The sequence below is a fragment of the Musa acuminata genome, chromosome BXJ1-6 (genome assembly GCF_036884655.1).
Source record: "Musa acuminata AAA Group cultivar baxijiao chromosome BXJ1-6, Cavendish_Baxijiao_AAA, whole genome shotgun sequence".
NCBI classification, from domain to species: domain Eukaryota; kingdom Viridiplantae; phylum Streptophyta; class Magnoliopsida; order Zingiberales; family Musaceae; genus Musa; species Musa acuminata.
Window position 1 is genome coordinate 42,383,690 of NC_088332.1, and position 17,979 is coordinate 42,401,668.

The window sequence follows — 17,979 nt, forward strand, 5'->3', positions numbered from 1 at the left end:
ACCCTATCTAATTAGGTAAGATATATTATAGATATGATTGAATTTTGATTATGATTATCGACCAAAGTCCAATTATGGTAGGATTCTTTAGAGGATGATCTCGATGTAAGGGAGTCTCATAATTACTTATCATAGACTCTTTATCTTGCATATAAATAGACAGAATCTTTTAGGGACTATACACTAATAATTGGATACACACAATACATGGATATATGGGTATGGATACGTGACATGATTTAGAAATTATAGATCTTCTCTTATCTCTTTTAGTCACGTGATTTAGTCAATGAAAAATTGCATATCTTTTTTTCATCTTCCTTTCATCTCTAAATCCATCACGCAGTGATCCTATGAAAGATAATGAAAGAAGAAAAGACGACTTTAGTTCTCATTACACATCGATATTACTATAGCTTTTGGATCTTATGATGATGCATCCATAGATTAGATAAAGATTTTTTATCCAGCATCTTAAATTTAGATATATTATTATTTGATTTTAAATTTTAATATTAATATTTTTTTTGTATAATAGCATAAGGATGAACTGTTTCAATCGACAACGAACTTGTTAGCGTAGACGATTAAGGTTGCCAAAGAGTTCAAGGCATCAACTCACTAACCACATAAGGCTGCTGTCACGAGCAGAGCCTAAACTAATCAAGTTCATATGAGATGAGTATTACGTCGCATAAAAACGGATTACATAATGGTAACGCAGCTTATGTTTATGTACATAGACGTGACTTGAAGAATGATATGAGTTTTCCTATGAGTCTGATATCGGAGGAAAAGTTTGACACGAATAATTAAATTATTATATGTCGACTGGAAATTCATAAGCATGCATTTTGAAGTGTCTTACAACTTGCTTAAACGAAATATAAATTTAATAGCTTTTGGACAGGACATAGTTTGATGGTGATACGTTAAAAGTTCACGATTCATAACCTTATCTGACACGACATGCTCAAGACTAAAGTATGCATGTGATTGAAACAAACAATTAGCAAACGGAAAGTCTGCAAAGCAGGGATCTTAGAAAAACAATATATAGTAATTATTCGCTATCGCTTATTCTCATTCATTCTTGTGTAGCAGTAGAATTTGACCGGCATTTTGTTGTCCTCATGATTTGATTTTAGATATTATACCTTTGACTTTCCATAATGAATCAGTCACGATTGGATAACTAAATTAATGGTCAAAATGATCGAGATATTAGTGATATGACTTTTTATTTCAAAAAAAATAAATTTTCTTAACTAAATCAACGGGTTACAAAAGGCATTCCGATATGGGAATGTAATAAAAAGCTAAATCGGAAATTCCACTCGTCTCTTTAAAAAAATAAATGATTGAAAAATCTGATCAATCAGTTGGTCATCTTATTTTTTAATAAATAAAAATATTATATATATCAAAATATGTAAAAAAATATTTCTTATAGACGACGGATAACATAGCTATGCATCAAAATCAAAATGTTCATCAACATCATTGTGTCAAATTCCACGTGCACAAGTTCAAATCTCTCAGTTCAACGGTCAAAACTCCCACCAACACTGCCATGATCACGAGCTGCCATAGCATGATACGGTCACGTCAACGTCATTAAATGAGACGGTCAAATTCGACGTGCACAGATTCAAATCTCTCAGTGAGAAGGTCATAAAAGTCCCACCAAAATTGCCATGAACAGTTGATTTGATTGAGCTACCATAGTATGATACGGTCACGTCAATAATCACCAATTAACCTATCAACTATGTACAAAAATCGTAAGCACTGTCATGTCTATCAAAAAGAAAAGGTGGGGCCTCTTGCTCCTTAGTTCGCATGCAACTATGGATTTCACCGACACGCGTTACTGTTCGCCCTCGACTTTCTCTTCCTCCTACTACTACTACTTCACTCGGTCCATCTAACCTCATATCGTAGGCGGCTTTCACATCTATATAGTGTCTTACCACGTTACGAATCATGTTTCATAAGGTTATTATGAACGATGAATTATGGATAAAAGAATGATCAGAAAATATCTAAAATCTCTCAATAATATCATATATTTATATCTCCTCTTATTTACATATCTGTATATTCAAGTATTTTTTTATCTTAGAAAATCTTATTTTTCTATGAGCGAGAACATAGGATCTATGATAAATAATTAAGAGAATTCATCCTATCATTGTCATATTCTAAGGAATCATATCATAATTAAATTTTCTTGATCGATTATTATAATCAGAATCCAATCATATTCATAATATATCTTATCAAATTAGATAAGATAACATAATCTTTTTTTTTTCACTTAGCCCATTAATTGATAAGATAAAAAATATAAAATATAAAAATAAATTTATTTAAAAAAAATTATATTTAATTAGATTATAATTTTTTTAAAAAAAATAATTTACAAATGCACATAAATTTTTATAAAACAAATCAATAAGTTCAATAAATATAATACCATATTAAATTTGACTATCAATATTAGTTATAACGATCGTATATCATATTTCTATAATCAATTAATTAACTAAATGAGTGTAATCAATATATACAACATCATCATCCAACAAAGTCCAGAATTTTTCGTTCAGCTCTGACCTTAAAAATCGTGGGATCAGGATAGGGCCCTTAAAACCTTTAGATACAAAGACAAGTAGGAAACACTTTGCAGGTGCGGACATAATCAATAATATGACATGAACTGTTGATTTGTGCGCCAGAGAGAGCGGTAAAGGTAACTATCAATCAACTCTTACATTATCAACCGTTCACTCGTCACTGTCTTACGAATTTATGGGATACGCCGATGTGTTTTTTGCATCGATTGAGAGTGGCCTTTCATTGCTGCGTGTACTGGATACATGCAGATTCCCAAATTGTTGCTTCCTTTGGGTTGCACCCAAAATTCGTTAGTGCCCAGAATAAAATAGCTATTTAATGTGTTCAACAGTCCAAACTTGGATATATTAATTTGGATCAAAGTAGGACTATTGATTTGACTTCAACTTGTGTATTTCATGTACATCCGTCTTATGACATGTTCAAAGAAATAATACAACGGATGGCCTCTGAACATGAACGCATCTCTAAGTGTTAGAGACTACACGTTGGACTTTTCTTTTGAATGCCGCCGCACAAGCTTTGTCCCAAATGAACCTGTCCCAAAACATCGTGAAATGATACTAAACTAATGTTTTTATTATTATTTGGACTTACAGATTTAGAATATAGATGATTATGAATGAAAATTGCAAATCAAACCATATCACGATCATCTTTCAAAGTTAGATTTTCCTTGACCAACGAAACAATTGCGTTCCCAAACATGGTCAAAGATATACAGAATGAAACTAATACCCTCGGAGTAGGACACGTCCATGGCGGCTTGCTTGCGACCGAAACAATCAAGTAACGAACGGAAAGTTGGCGTTGCAGAGATTGTAGAAAAAATAATATATATAAATATATATATATATAACAATTATTTATCAGATTTTATAGTTTGTTCTCATTTTAAAGTGGCTGACGAATTTGACCGCCACCATTGTGATCACAAGTTTTTGTTTGTTGTACCATCGAGACTTTGACCCAGATGAACTATCGTGATGATACGGGAACGTCCGTCACTACTGAACCGGGAAGCTGCATGCGAAACTCGTAACTGTCGTGTGTATAAGAAGGGTGTACGGGCCTGTGGTGCCTCATCACCAGAAAACTAATTAAACCATGGATCTCACCAGCACCTCCTTCCTCTTCTCCTTTCTCGTCCTCCTCGTTTCGCTGCTGCTACTCAAGAAGAACAGGTCTGGTGGCGGAGCTCGTGCCACACTGCCTCCCGGTCCATCTAAGCTCCCTATCATAGGCAGCTTGCACCATCTCTTGGGTGGCCTGCCGCATCGTTCCCTCACTGCCTTATCTAAGAAATTTGGCCCCGTGATACTCCTGAAGCTCGGTGAGGTCCCCACCCTCGTTGTCTCATCTACCGAAGCGGCTGCTGAGATCATGAAAACTCACGACGTCAGCTTCGCCTCTCGGCCCACTAACCTGAATCTCCAGTCCGCCACATACGGTGACAGGGGCGTCGGCTTTACCTCGTATGGATTCCACTGGAGGGAGCTGCGCAAGATGAGCATCGTGGAGCTATTGAGTGCCAAGCGAGTCCAATCTTTTCGCTTTATCCGGGAAGAGGAGGTGCTTAATCTTGTGCGGTCGATAGTCCTGTTGTCCAACGCTGGTTCCACCGTGAACCTCAGTAAGAAATTGGTGCTGTTGGCTAATGACATAGGCTGCCGGTCCGTCATCGGCAGCAAGTGCAAGTACCAGAAAGAGTTCATACGGATAGTGATGCAAACGCTGGAAGCTGCCGGAGGCTTCAGTTTGGCGGACTTATTCCCGTCATGGCCGATAATTAAACTTCTCAGTGGCGCGACTTTCAAGATGCAGATGTTACACCGTGACATGGACGCGATCCTGAATAGCATCATTCAAGAGCGCAGAGAAAGGAAGTCCGCAGAGCAACCGGAGGAGGAGGAGGAGGAGGCCTTGGTCGATGTCATGCTGAGAGTTCAAGCTGAAGGTAGCCTGTCATTCCCCTTAGCAGACGAGGACATGAAAGCCATGATGCTGGTATGCTTTTTTTTTTAAACCCTAATCTTTCCTTACAGTCGCAGTTTCGAGAATCTAATTTCTGGATTCCTTTTGCAATAAAGGATATGCTCGGTGGGGCCAGCGAGACCTCCGCAGGAATAATGGAGTGGGCCATGTCGGAGCTGATGAGGAATCCAAGAGTGATGCGGAAGTTGCAAGAGGAGGTGAGGGAGACTGTCGGAGAAAAGGGAAAGGTGACGGAGAAGGACATCAACGGAATGAACTACTTGAAACTGGTCATCAAGGAGACTCTGAGGCTGCACCCTCCTGTTCCTCTGCTGCTCCCCCGAGAGTGCCGGGAGACGTGCGAGGTTCTTGGTTACCAGATACCAGAGAAGACGAGAGTATTCGTGAACGTTTGGGCCTTGGGAAGGGATCCTCGATACTGGGACAGTCCCACTGAGTTTGAGCCAGAGAGATTCGAGAGGAGGAATTCCATGGTCGACTTCAAGGGAACCAACTTTGAGTTCTTACCTTTCGGGGCAGGCAGGAGGATATGCCCGGGGATGTCATTTGGTTTGAAGAGCATAGAGCTTTCCCTGGCTAGCCTTCTCTACAACTTTGATTGGGAGCTCCCATCGGGAAATGAAGGGATGCCCCAGGAGTTGGACATGAGCGAGACCTTCTCGATTACGTGCCGGAGGAAGTCGGACCTCTGCCTACGTGCCATCCCTCGTATTCCTTTCTCCATGACTTGACCTTTACCCAAAAATACATGCAACCGTAGTCGTTTCTTCAAGTATGCACTTCTACCCAATAGTCTTTACTCGTATCGTCGTCATCGTTATCGTCCTCATCGGAGCAGCATTGTTACAGAAATTTGTTACACTTCATATACACAGTGTTGATAAAGTGTAGGAGGCTCTTTCTTGTGACGTCCTCTTATGGGCTGTTTAGTATAATGAAATGATCGTTTTGATATTTGAAATAATTAAATATTATTGCCAAAGGATGAATGTTACGAAAAAGCATATCTTGAATACCGTAAAATTTCATCAAAATCCTGATTTGGCTTATTTTCTAGTCAACTGTATCTCTAGCCCAAATAAGAGATATTATGAATAATTAAATATTATCGCCAACTGTATTTCTAGTCAATTTTATAATTGAGGACATCAATTAAAAATTTTTAATTTTTGAAAGAGAAAACTATAATTTTTACATAAGATATATAAAAGAAATTTTTAATTTATGAAAGGGTAGAATTGAAATGTAAACATAATGACATAGATTGGAATTAACCTATGAGGGGTAAAACCATCCTTTTTAATAAAACCTTAAATGTCCCTTTGTACGATCATTGCATAAGGCATGGTCGTTGCTTGCATGCGGCCTCCAGCATTCAGTTGACGTTAATTTTGGCTAGCAAATATTGTCACAATAGTGCTGCTCGTGCCTCGTAGGTCAACCATTGGAGGCCACCGTCCTCAATGATACTGTTGTCAACAGCAACCTATCAATAGTGGTCCATTGATCAAACATGATAAAATTTTATATCGCCCAAAAGCAGGCGATAAGATAGATTAGATAGAAAAGAAAATCGACAATATCAATGAATCATTCATGCATCGTAAATGAAAACAACATATTTTCATGAGCAAAAGGTGCTAACAAGTAGATCTAAGATATTTGATTTCACAACTATAGTTAGCAAGTATAAAAAACATCCTTGTACTATTATGTAAAAAACTTAAATAACAAAATCTGAAATTAAATAATAATATATTTAAATTTACGATATGTATATTTTGATGCTGCTAAAAAACATTTATCTAATCTATGAGCGTACCATCATTAAATTCAAAAGCTCTAGTGATACCGTTTTGTAAAGAGAACCATACTCACTTTCTCCTCTCTTCCTATTTTTCACAAGAGCACTATGGGCGATCAATTTATGGACAAAATAAAGATGAAAGAAGATATATAATCTTTCATCACATGACTAAAAGGAGATGTGAGGATCGATAACCTTTCGATCATGTTACATATCCAACCGATGATTGTACAAATGCCATCCAAAATTTTCCCCGATGCTTAATTATATAGATCCTTATCAATATATAGCAATACATATATTATCATGAGTCTTTTAAATTATCCTCCCGTCACATCTTGGACTCGCAAATAGATGTTCCATTATGCTAGAGCATGGTCTGTCATTGTATTTATCAAAAATCAAGAAGAAATTCTATCTTCAACTGAAACTTTATCAGAAATAAAAGAATGGATCGTTGTGCCCGAAATCATTCAAAATAAAATGATTACCTAACAATAATGATAACCACAACCCATAATTTCTCTGATGCAAATATATACAATAGGCACATTCAATAAAAGTCTAGCCTAACTACATGTTCCGGACACATAAGATAGGTAAGGCAAGGAATTTTCTTTGACTTGTAACTAAGGCAAGGAAAATATGTTCCGGACATATAAGATAGGCAAAGTAGGAACATATCGATCCTCAAATTCATGTTCTTCTAGTTGGATCTAAAAACACCAATGGAGGCGATACCTACCACCAGCAAGAACTTTGGTGAAGTAATAAAATGGAGATCCTTGCGTGAAGCTATAGATGGATAGTAGATCAGCTTAAAGAGGTCGTGACGGATTTGAATCTTTATGTTTTGATGAGATGGATTGATAGTTTATATAATAATTCTTTGGAAGCATTGTGGTCGAGATCGTGAGAAGTCTCGCTCCTAATAACTCAAATTCAATTTATCACAACCACATGAAATATCAAGACTTATAACATCATGACATCCGAAAGCAAGTTATGTGAATAGATGTATAGGAGTTTGATTCAGTATAGGAATTTTGATTAGGGGCACGCATATGTGCCCAAGAGAGAGCCAATATATGTGGCCATAAGTGCAGTTTTTGTTTGGATGGAATTCGTATTGCGTCAACTATTATTGTGTTTCTCATCTCTATTTATGAATATATTATTAAGGATGATTTCCTTAAAAAAAAATTCATATCTTGAGTTTTTTTTAATCAGTACTCTTATTTTACTTAAAAAATAATTATATCACTAACATCGCGATCACTGTGATCATTAATTTAGTTTAGTTATCCAATCGTGACTGATTCATTATGGAAAGTCGAAGGTATAATCTATAAAATCAAATCATGGGGAAAACGAAATGTCGGTCAAATTCTACTGCTGCATAGAATGAGAATAAGCGACAATGAATAATTACTATATATATTGTTTTTCTAAGATCCCTGCTATGCAAACTTTCGGTTTGCTAATTGTTTGTTTCAATCCCACCAACAGTGCCAATGACCGGAGATTTGATTGAGATGCCAAACGGTCACGTCAATCATCAACAAGCAAAACGGTCAAATTCGACGTGCACATGTTCAAATCTCTCAGGAAATCGGTCTAATGTCCCACCAACACTGCCATTGTATTATAATACGGTAACGTCATTCATCACCAATTAACCTAGAAATTATGTATAAAAAAAAAACACTGTCATGTCTATCAAAAAAAGAAAAAAGAGTGGCCTCTTGCTCGTCGGTTCCATACAACCATGGATTTCACCAACACTTGGTTACGTTTTCTCCGCCCTCCTATTTCTCTTCCTTCTGCGACTTACAAGAATAACAAGCTCTAGTCAATGAGCTAGTGCCAGACTGACACCCGATCCATCTAACCTCTTTTATCGAAGGTGGCTTGCACCATCTTCTTAATGTCTTTACTCATCATTGTGTCACTGTCAATTTCACATACATCCATCTTATGACATGCTCAAAGAAATAAGACAACGGGTGGCCTCTGAACATGGACGCATCTCTAAGTGTTAGAGACTACACCTTGGACTTTTATTTTGCATGCCGCACAAGCTTTGTCCCAAATGAACCTGTCCCAAAACATCGTGAAATGATACTAAACTAATGTTTTTATTATTATTTGGACTTCAGATTTAGAATATTGATGATTATGAATGAAAATTGCAAATCAAACCATATCATGATCATCTTTCAAAGTTAGATCTTCCTTGGCCAATGAAACAATTGCGTTCCGAAACATGGTCAAAAATATACTGAATGAAACTAATACCCTCGGAGTAGGACACGTCCATGGCGGCTTGCTTGCGACCGAAACAAACAAGTAACGAACGGAAAGTTGGTGTGGCCAGAGATTGTAGAAAAAATAATATATATATATATAACAATTATTTATCAGATTTTATAGTCTGTTCTCATTTTAAATTGGCTGACGAATTTGACCGCCACCGTTGGGATCCCATGTTTATGTTTGTTGTACAATCCAGACTTTGACCCAGATGAACTATCGTGATGATACGGGAACGTCCGTCACTACTGAACCGGGAAGCTGCATGCGAAACTCGTAACTGTCGTGTGTATAAGAAGGGTGTACGGGCCTGTGGTGCCTCATCACCAGAAAACTAATTAAACCATGGATCTCACCAGCACCTCCTTCCTCTTCTCCTTTCTCGTCCTCCTCGTTTCGCTGCTGCTACTCAAGAAGAACAGGTCTGGTGGCGGAGCTCGTGCCACACTGCCTCCCGGTCCATCTAAGCTCCCTATCATAGGCAGCTTGCACCATCTCTTGGGTGGCCTGCCGCATCGTTCCCTCACTGCCTTATCTAAGAAATTTGGCCCCGTGATACTCCTGAAGCTCGGTGAGGTCCCCACCCTCGTTGTCTCATCTACCGAAGCGGCTGCTGAGATCATGAAAACTCACGACGTCAGCTTCGCCTCTCGGCCCACTAACCTGAATCTCCAGTCCGCCACATACGGTGACAGGGGCGTCGGCTTTACCTCGTATGGATTCCACTGGAGGGAGCTGCGCAAGATGAGCATCGTGGAGCTATTGAGTGCCAAGCGAGTCCAATCTTTTCGCTTTATCCGGGAAGAGGAGGTGCTTAATCTTGTGCGGTCGATAGTCCTGTTGTCCAACGCTGGTTCCACCGTGAACCTCAGTAAGAAATTGGTGCTGTTGGCTAATGACATAGGCTCCCGGTCCGTCATCGGCAGCAAGTGCAAGTACCAGAAAGAGTTCATACGGATAGTGATGCAAACGCTGGAAGCTGCCGGAGGCTTCAGTTTGGCGGACTTATTCCCGTCATGGCCGATAATTAAACTTCTCAGTGGTGCGACTTTCAAGATGAAGATGTTACACCGTGACATGGACGCGATCCTGAATAGCATCATTCAAGAGCGCAGAGAAAGGAAGTCCGCAGAGCAACCGGAGGAGGAGGAGGAGGAGGCCTTGGTCGATGTCATGCTGAGAGTTCAAGCTGAAGGTAGCCTGTCATTCCCCTTAGCAGACGAGGACATGAAAGCCATGATGCTGGTATGTTCCTTTTGAAACCCTAATCTTTCCTTACAGTCGCAGTTTCGAGAATCTAATTTCTGGATTCCTTTTGCAATAAAGGATATGCTCGGTGGGGCCAGCGAGACCTCCGCAGGAATAATGGAGTGGGCCATGTCGGAGCTGATGAAGAATCCAAGAGTGATGCGAAGGTTGCAAGAGGAGGTGAGGGAGACTGTCGGAGAAAAGGGAAAGGTGACGGAGAAGGACATCAACGGAATGAACTACTTGAAACTGGTCATCAAGGAGACTCTGAGGCTGCACCCTCCTGTTCCTCTGCTGCTCCCCCGAGAGTGCCGGGAGACGTGCGAGGTTCTTGGTTACCAGATACCAGAGAAGACAAGAGTATTCGTGAACGTTTGGGCCTTGGGAAGGGATCCTCGGTACTGGGACAATCCCACTGAGTTTGAGCCAGAGAGATTCGAGAGGAGGAATTCCATGGTCGACTTCAAGGGAACCAACTTTGAGTTCTTACCTTTCGGAGCAGGCAGGAGGATATGCCCAGGGATGTCATTTGGTTTGAAGAGCATAGAGCTTTCCCTGGCTAGCCTTCTCTACAACTTTGATTGGGAGCTCCCATCGGGAGATGAAGGGATGCCCCAGGAGTTGGACATGAGCGAAACCTTCTCGATTACGTGCCGGAGGAAGTCGGACCTCTGCCTGCGTGCCATCCCTCGTATTCCTTTCTCCATGAACTGACCTTTACCCAAAAATACACGCACCCGTATTCAGTTCTTCATGCATTCACGTCTACTCAGTAGTCTTTACCTGTGTCATCATCGTTGTTATCATCCTCATCCTCGTACTCATCCTCATCGGAGCAACATTGTTATAGAAATTTGTTACACTTCATATAGACAGTGTTGATAATATAATGAAATAACTGTTTTGATATTTGAAATAATTAAATATTATTGAAATGTTACGAAAAAGCATAGCTTGAATACCGTAAAATTTCATCAAAATCCTGATTTGGCTTATTTTCTAGTCAACTGTATCTCTAGCCCAACTAAGAGACATTATGAATAAAGATAGATATAAGTATCCAACTAAACCAAACTCTTAATAATAGTTAAGGGTCTGAGATTTCTTGCTTTACAGCTTGTTTGATCATTAATGATTCTGTAAAGCTTCTCTTAATCACATAAGCCAACGCTTGAAGGCATAAAATATCCAATTTGTGCTTATCATTCATATTCAAAATGATATATCCATTTTTGGAGGTGTAAAGCAATGACATCTCTATTCCCTTCCACAAAATTATAAGTGTTTATAGATAATTTTGTGGAAGGGAATAAAGATGCCTTTACGCTTGAAACCATCTAAAAGTCGACAAATCTATTCATAGATGTGGTATTATCTTTTGACTCTATAGGCTCTACTTCAATTCTCTTTTTCTTGTTGTTGTTAGATTTCTTACATTGATTCTTGTAATGTCTTTTCTCATCACAATATTTTTTCTTAATATTGACTTGCTTTTACCAGTGCGTGAACTGCTTCCATCCTTGAACTTTTACCTTTCTTTATTCTCTAATCAATTTGAGTTGTTGCTGAAATCTTTTTCCTTAACTCGTCATTCAACAAACTGCTTGTTACTTGGCTCATAATGATAACACCGTCTAGTACAGAATTGCTAAGGGAAACCATTAATGTCTTCCAACTTTCTAACAATTAACTAAGAAATAACAATGCATGCAACTCATCATTAAGAGATATTTTTATAAAGAAACACTAGTTAGTGATACTTTATATTTTATTCGAATGCTTAGCAATAGAAGCCTCCTATTTATATTTGATTAGTATTTATATATGAAAATCAATGGGAGCAAATTTATTATATGTCTTATATATATATATATATATATATATATATATATATATATATATAATATTTTGCTTGCTAGTAATGATATTAGTTTATTATACCAAACTAAGAAATTTCTCGTCAAGAATTATAAAATTGTTAATATGAATGAGACATTTTATGTTATTAGCATTGAGATATTTAGTGATAGATTTCAAGAATTACTATGATTGTCTCAAAAATGATATATTGATCTAGTTTTAGAGAGATTTAGTATATAATTTTGTTTAAACTATAATAAAAGTAAAAGTTTTAACCAAAATAAGTATTTTTAAAAATAAAAAATAATCAGATAAATTTTTTTTTTATGTATATGTAGTTGAAAGTTTATTATATGCTCAAGCATATGCATGATTAGATATAAGTTTTATAGTTGAAATACTGGGTAGATACTAGAGTTACCTAATAATTAAAATACTGAAAGACTATAAATAATCTATTAAGATATCCATAAGGGATAAAGGATTATATGTTCGTATATATGAAATTAGTTCAACTTAAAATGATGGTATTTTCAAGTGCTAATTTTGTAATATATCTTGATAATAGGAATCCCACTTTACATTTATATCTATATCAGTTGGCCAGGTAATTTATAGGGAAAAACAAAAAGTCATATTATTACATTCTTAAAATTAGAAGTTAATTTTGTGGCATTCTTTGAGATCATCAATAAAGCTTTATGATTGTAAAATTTTATCTTAGGACTTGATGTAGTTCGACTCAATTACCAAATCGCTGAAGATATATTTTGACATATCATAGTAACTTTGTTCTCTAAAAATGATATGTACTGTTATAACTTTATGTATGATATATAGTACTTGATGGTTAGAGAAGAGAGTTCAGAAATCACTAATGTCAATTAATAACTTGAGTTCCACTACATTGATTATTGATCCATTCACTTGGACTTACAACCTAAAATGTTTGAAAGAATATATTCTTATGATTGGGTATACGAGCAACCCATAAAAGATATGATGATGCATATTTTAGTTGACATAATAATTGATATTCTTGCTTATGTATTTAAAGTTATTATTTTTATTATTCTGTTCAAAATTATTTAATATGATAATAGGATTGTCTTGACAAAATAAATTATAGAAGCCATTTTAGACTATATTATGAAGGGCTAACAATGTTGTGGTACATAGCAGAAAGCATAACAATGATGACATACAATCTCTCTAACTCATATTTTTACTTAGATTTAATGTAGTATTATTATATTTATTAGACTTATTAGCTTTTTTTTAATTTGTGTACATATAAACTTTTAAAACTTTATAATCTAATTGGGTAAAATTATTTTAAAATAATTTTTTTATTTTTTTATTTTAAACCTCTTTGTTTCTTACCGATTAATGGGTCAAGTGCGAGAATGTTAGATTATGTGACCCTATCTAATTAGGTAAGATATATTATAGATATGATTGAATTTTGATTATGATTATCGACCAAAGTCCAATTATGGTAGGATTCTTTAGAGGATGATCTCGATGTAAGGGAGTCTCATAATTACTTATCATAGACTCTTTATCTTGCATATAAATAGACAGAATCTTTTAGGGACTATACACTAATAATTGGATACACACAATACATGGATATATGGGTATGGATACGTGACATGATTTAGAAATTATAGATCTTCTCTTATCTCTTTTAGTCACGTGATTTAGTCAATGAAAAATTGCATATCTTTTTTTCATCTTCCTTTCATCTCTAAATCCATCACGCAGTGATCCTATGAAAGATAATGAAAGAAGAAAAGGCGACTTTAGTTCTCATTACACATCGATATTACTATAGCTTTTGGATCTTATGATGATGCATCCATAGATTAGATAAAGATTTTTTATCCAGCATCTTAAATTTAGATATATTATTATTTGATTTTAAATTTTAATATTAATATTTTTTTTGTATAATAGCATAAGGATGAACTGTTTCAATCGACAACGAACTTGTTAGCGTAGACGATTAAGGTTGCCAAAGAGTTCAAGGCATCAACTCACTAACCACATAAGGCTGCTGTCACGAGCAGAGCCTAAACTAATCAAGTTCATATGAGATGAGTATTACGTCGCATAAAAACGGATTACATAATGGTAACGCAGCTTATGTTTATGTACATAGACGTGACTTGAAGAATGATATGAGTTTTCCTATGAGTCTGATATCGGAGGAAAAGTTTGACACGAATAATTAAATTATTATATGTCGACTGGAAATTCATAAGCATGCATTTTGAAGTGTCTTACAACTTGCTTAAACGAAATATAAATTTAATAGCTTTTGGACAGGACATAGTTTGATGGTGATACGTTAAAAGTTCACGATTCATAACCTTATCTGACACGACATGCTCAAGACTAAAGTATGCATGTGATTGAAACAAACAATTAGCAAACGGAAAGTCTGCAAAGCAGGGATCTTAGAAAAACAATATATAGTAATTATTCGCTATCGCTTATTCTCATTCATTCTTGTGTAGCAGTAGAATTTGACCGGCATTTTGTTGTCCTCATGATTTGATTTTAGATATTATACCTTTGACTTTCCATAATGAATCAGTCACGATTGGATAACTAAATTAATGGTCAAAATGATCGAGATATTAGTGATATGACTTTTTATTTCAAAAAAAATAAATTTTCTTAACTAAATCAACGGGTTACAAAAGGCATTCCGATATGGGAATGTAATAAAAAGCTAAATCGGAAATTCCACTCGTCTCTTTAAAAAAATAAATGATTGAAAAATCTGATCAATCAGTTGGTCATCTTATTTTTTAATAAATAAAAATATTATATATATCAAAATATGTAAAAAAATATTTCTTATAGACGACGGATAACATAGCTATGCATCAAAATCAAAATGTTCATCAACATCATTGTGTCAAATTCCACGTGCACAAGTTCAAATCTCTCAGTTCAACGGTCAAAACTCCCACCAACACTGCCATGATCACGAGCTGCCATAGCATGATACGGTCACGTCAACGTCATTAAATGAGACGGTCAAATTCGACGTGCACAGATTCAAATCTCTCAGTGAGAAGGTCATAAAAGTCCCACCAAAATTGCCATGAACAGTTGATTTGATTGAGCTACCATAGTATGATACGGTCACGTCAATAATCACCAATTAACCTATCAACTATGTACAAAAATCGTAAGCACTGTCATGTCTATCAAAAAGAAAAGGTGGGGCCTCTTGCTCCTTAGTTCGCATGCAACTATGGATTTCACCGACACGCGTTACTGTTCGCCCTCGACTTTCTCTTCCTCCTACTACTACTACTTCACTCGGTCCATCTAACCTCATATCGTAGGCGGCTTTCACATCTATATAGTGTCTTACCACGTTACGAATCATGTTTCATAAGGTTATTATGAACGATGAATTATGGATAAAAGAATGATCAGAAAATATCTAAAATCTCTCAATAATATCATATATTTATATCTCCTCTTATTTACATATCTGTATATTCAAGTATTTTTTTATCTTAGAAAATCTTATTTTTCTATGAGCGAGAACATAGGATCTATGATAAATAATTAAGAGAATTCATCCTATCATTGTCATATTCTAAGGAATCATATCATAATTAAATTTTCTTGATCGATTATTATAATCAGAATCCAATCATATTCATAATATATCTTATCAAATTAGATAAGATAACATAATCTTTTTTTTTTCACTTAGCCCATTAATTGATAAGATAAAAAATATAAAATATAAAAATAAATTTATTTAAAAAAAATTATATTTAATTAGATTATAATTTTTTTAAAAAAAATAATTTACAAATGCACATAAATTTTTATAAAACAAATCAATAAGTTCAATAAATATAATACCATATTAAATTTGACTATCAATATTAGTTATAACGATCGTATATCATATTTCTATAATCAATTAATTAACTAAATGAGTGTAATCAATATATACAACATCATCATCCAACAAAGTCCAGAATTTTTCGTTCAGCTCTGACCTTAAAAATCGTGGGATCAGGATAGGGCCCTTAAAACCTTTAGATACAAAGACAAGTAGGAAACACTTTGCAGGTGCGGACATAATCAATAATATGACATGAACTGTTGATTTGTGCGCCAGAGAGAGCGGTAAAGGTAACTATCAATCAACTCTTACATTATCAACCGTTCACTCGTCACTGTCTTACGAATTTATGGGATACGCCGATGTGTTTTTTGCATCGATTGAGAGTGGCCTTTCATTGCTGCGTGTACTGGATACATGCAGATTCCCAAATTGTTGCTTCCTTTGGGTTGCACCCAAAATTCGTTAGTGCCCAGAATAAAATAGCTATTTAATGTGTTCAACAGTCCAAACTTGGATATATTAATTTGGATCAAAGTAGGACTATTGATTTGACTTCAACTTGTGTATTTCATGTACATCCGTCTTATGACATGTTCAAAGAAATAATACAACGGATGGCCTCTGAACATGAACGCATCTCTAAGTGTTAGAGACTACACGTTGGACTTTTCTTTTGAATGCCGCCGCACAAGCTTTGTCCCAAATGAACCTGTCCCAAAACATCGTGAAATGATACTAAACTAATGTTTTTATTATTATTTGGACTTACAGATTTAGAATATAGATGATTATGAATGAAAATTGCAAATCAAACCATATCACGATCATCTTTCAAAGTTAGATTTTCCTTGACCAACGAAACAATTGCGTTCCCAAACATGGTCAAAGATATACAGAATGAAACTAATACCCTCGGAGTAGGACACGTCCATGGCGGCTTGCTTGCGACCGAAACAATCAAGTAACGAACGGAAAGTTGGCGTTGCAGAGATTGTAGAAAAAATAATATATATAAATATATATATATATAACAATTATTTATCAGATTTTATAGTTTGTTCTCATTTTAAAGTGGCTGACGAATTTGACCGCCACCATTGTGATCACAAGTTTTTGTTTGTTGTACCATCGAGACTTTGACCCAGATGAACTATCGTGATGATACGGGAACGTCCGTCACTACTGAACCGGGAAGCTGCATGCGAAACTCGTAACTGTCGTGTGTATAAGAAGGGTGTACGGGCCTGTGGTGCCTCATCACCAGAAAACTAATTAAACCATGGATCTCACCAGCACCTCCTTCCTCTTCTCCTTTCTCGTCCTCCTCGTTTCGCTGCTGCTACTCAAGAAGAACAGGTCTGGTGGCGGAGCTCGTGCCACACTGCCTCCCGGTCCATCTAAGCTCCCTATCATAGGCAGCTTGCACCATCTCTTGGGTGGCCTGCCGCATCGTTCCCTCACTGCCTTATCTAAGAAATTTGGCCCCGTGATACTCCTGAAGCTCGGTGAGGTCCCCACCCTCGTTGTCTCATCTACCGAAGCGGCTGCTGAGATCATGAAAACTCACGACGTCAGCTTCGCCTCTCGGCCCACTAACCTGAATCTCCAGTCCGCCACATACGGTGACAGGGGCGTCGGCTTTACCTCGTATGGATTCCACTGGAGGGAGCTGCGCAAGATGAGCATCGTGGAGCTATTGAGTGCCAAGCGAGTCCAATCTTTTCGCTTTATCCGGGAAGAGGAGGTGCTTAATCTTGTGCGGTCGATAGTCCTGTTGTCCAACGCTGGTTCCACCGTGAACCTCAGTAAGAAATTGGTGCTGTTGGCTAATGACATAGGCTCCCGGTCCGTCATCGGCAGCAAGTGCAAGTACCAGAAAGAGTTCATACGGATAGTGATGCAAACGCTGGAAGCTGCCGGAGGCTTCAGTTTGGCGGACTTATTCCCGTCATGGCCGATAATTAAACTTCTCAGTGGCGCGACTTTCAAGATGCAGATGTTACACCGTGACATGGACGCGATCCTGAATAGCATCATTCAAGAGCGCAGAGAAAGGAAGTCCGCAGAGCAACCGGAGGAGGAGGAGGAGGAGGAGGCCTTGGTCGATGTCATGCTGAGAGTTCAAGCTGAAGGTAGCCTGTCATTCCCCTTAGCAGACGAGGACATGAAAGCCATGATGCTGGTATGCTTTTTTTTTTAAACCCTAATCTTTCCTTACAGTCGCAGT

General features: G+C 36.9%; 3 protein-coding genes across 3 annotated transcripts; all 3 read left to right on the forward strand.

Moving 5' to 3' along the window:
- Nucleotides 1-3,735: 3,735 nt before the first annotated feature.
- On the forward strand, nt 3,736-5,612 carry LOC135677090 (desmethyl-deoxy-podophyllotoxin synthase-like). Its single transcript, XM_065189001.1, has 2 exons — nt 3,736-4,647; nt 4,731-5,612. The coding sequence occupies exons 1-2, from the start codon at nt 3,748-3,750 to the stop codon at nt 5,364-5,366; spliced, it is 1,536 nt and encodes a 511-aa protein (XP_065045073.1). The 5' UTR covers nt 3,736-3,747; the 3' UTR covers nt 5,367-5,612.
- A 3,476-nt stretch (nt 5,613-9,088) lies between these two features.
- LOC135677091 (desmethyl-deoxy-podophyllotoxin synthase-like) lies at nt 9,089-10,912 on the forward strand. Its single transcript, XM_065189002.1, has 2 exons — nt 9,089-10,000; nt 10,082-10,912. Exons 1-2 carry the CDS (start codon nt 9,101-9,103, stop codon nt 10,715-10,717), a joined length of 1,536 nt encoding a protein of 511 aa, XP_065045074.1. The 5' UTR covers nt 9,089-9,100; the 3' UTR covers nt 10,718-10,912.
- Nucleotides 10,913-17,019: 6,107 nt separating this feature from the next.
- On the forward strand, nt 17,020-17,967 carry LOC135677093 (desmethyl-deoxy-podophyllotoxin synthase-like). The gene has a single exon (XM_065189003.1). It carries the CDS (start codon nt 17,032-17,034, stop codon nt 17,950-17,952), a length of 921 nt encoding a protein of 306 aa, XP_065045075.1. The 5' UTR covers nt 17,020-17,031; the 3' UTR covers nt 17,953-17,967.
- Nucleotides 17,968-17,979: the final 12 nt, after the last annotated feature.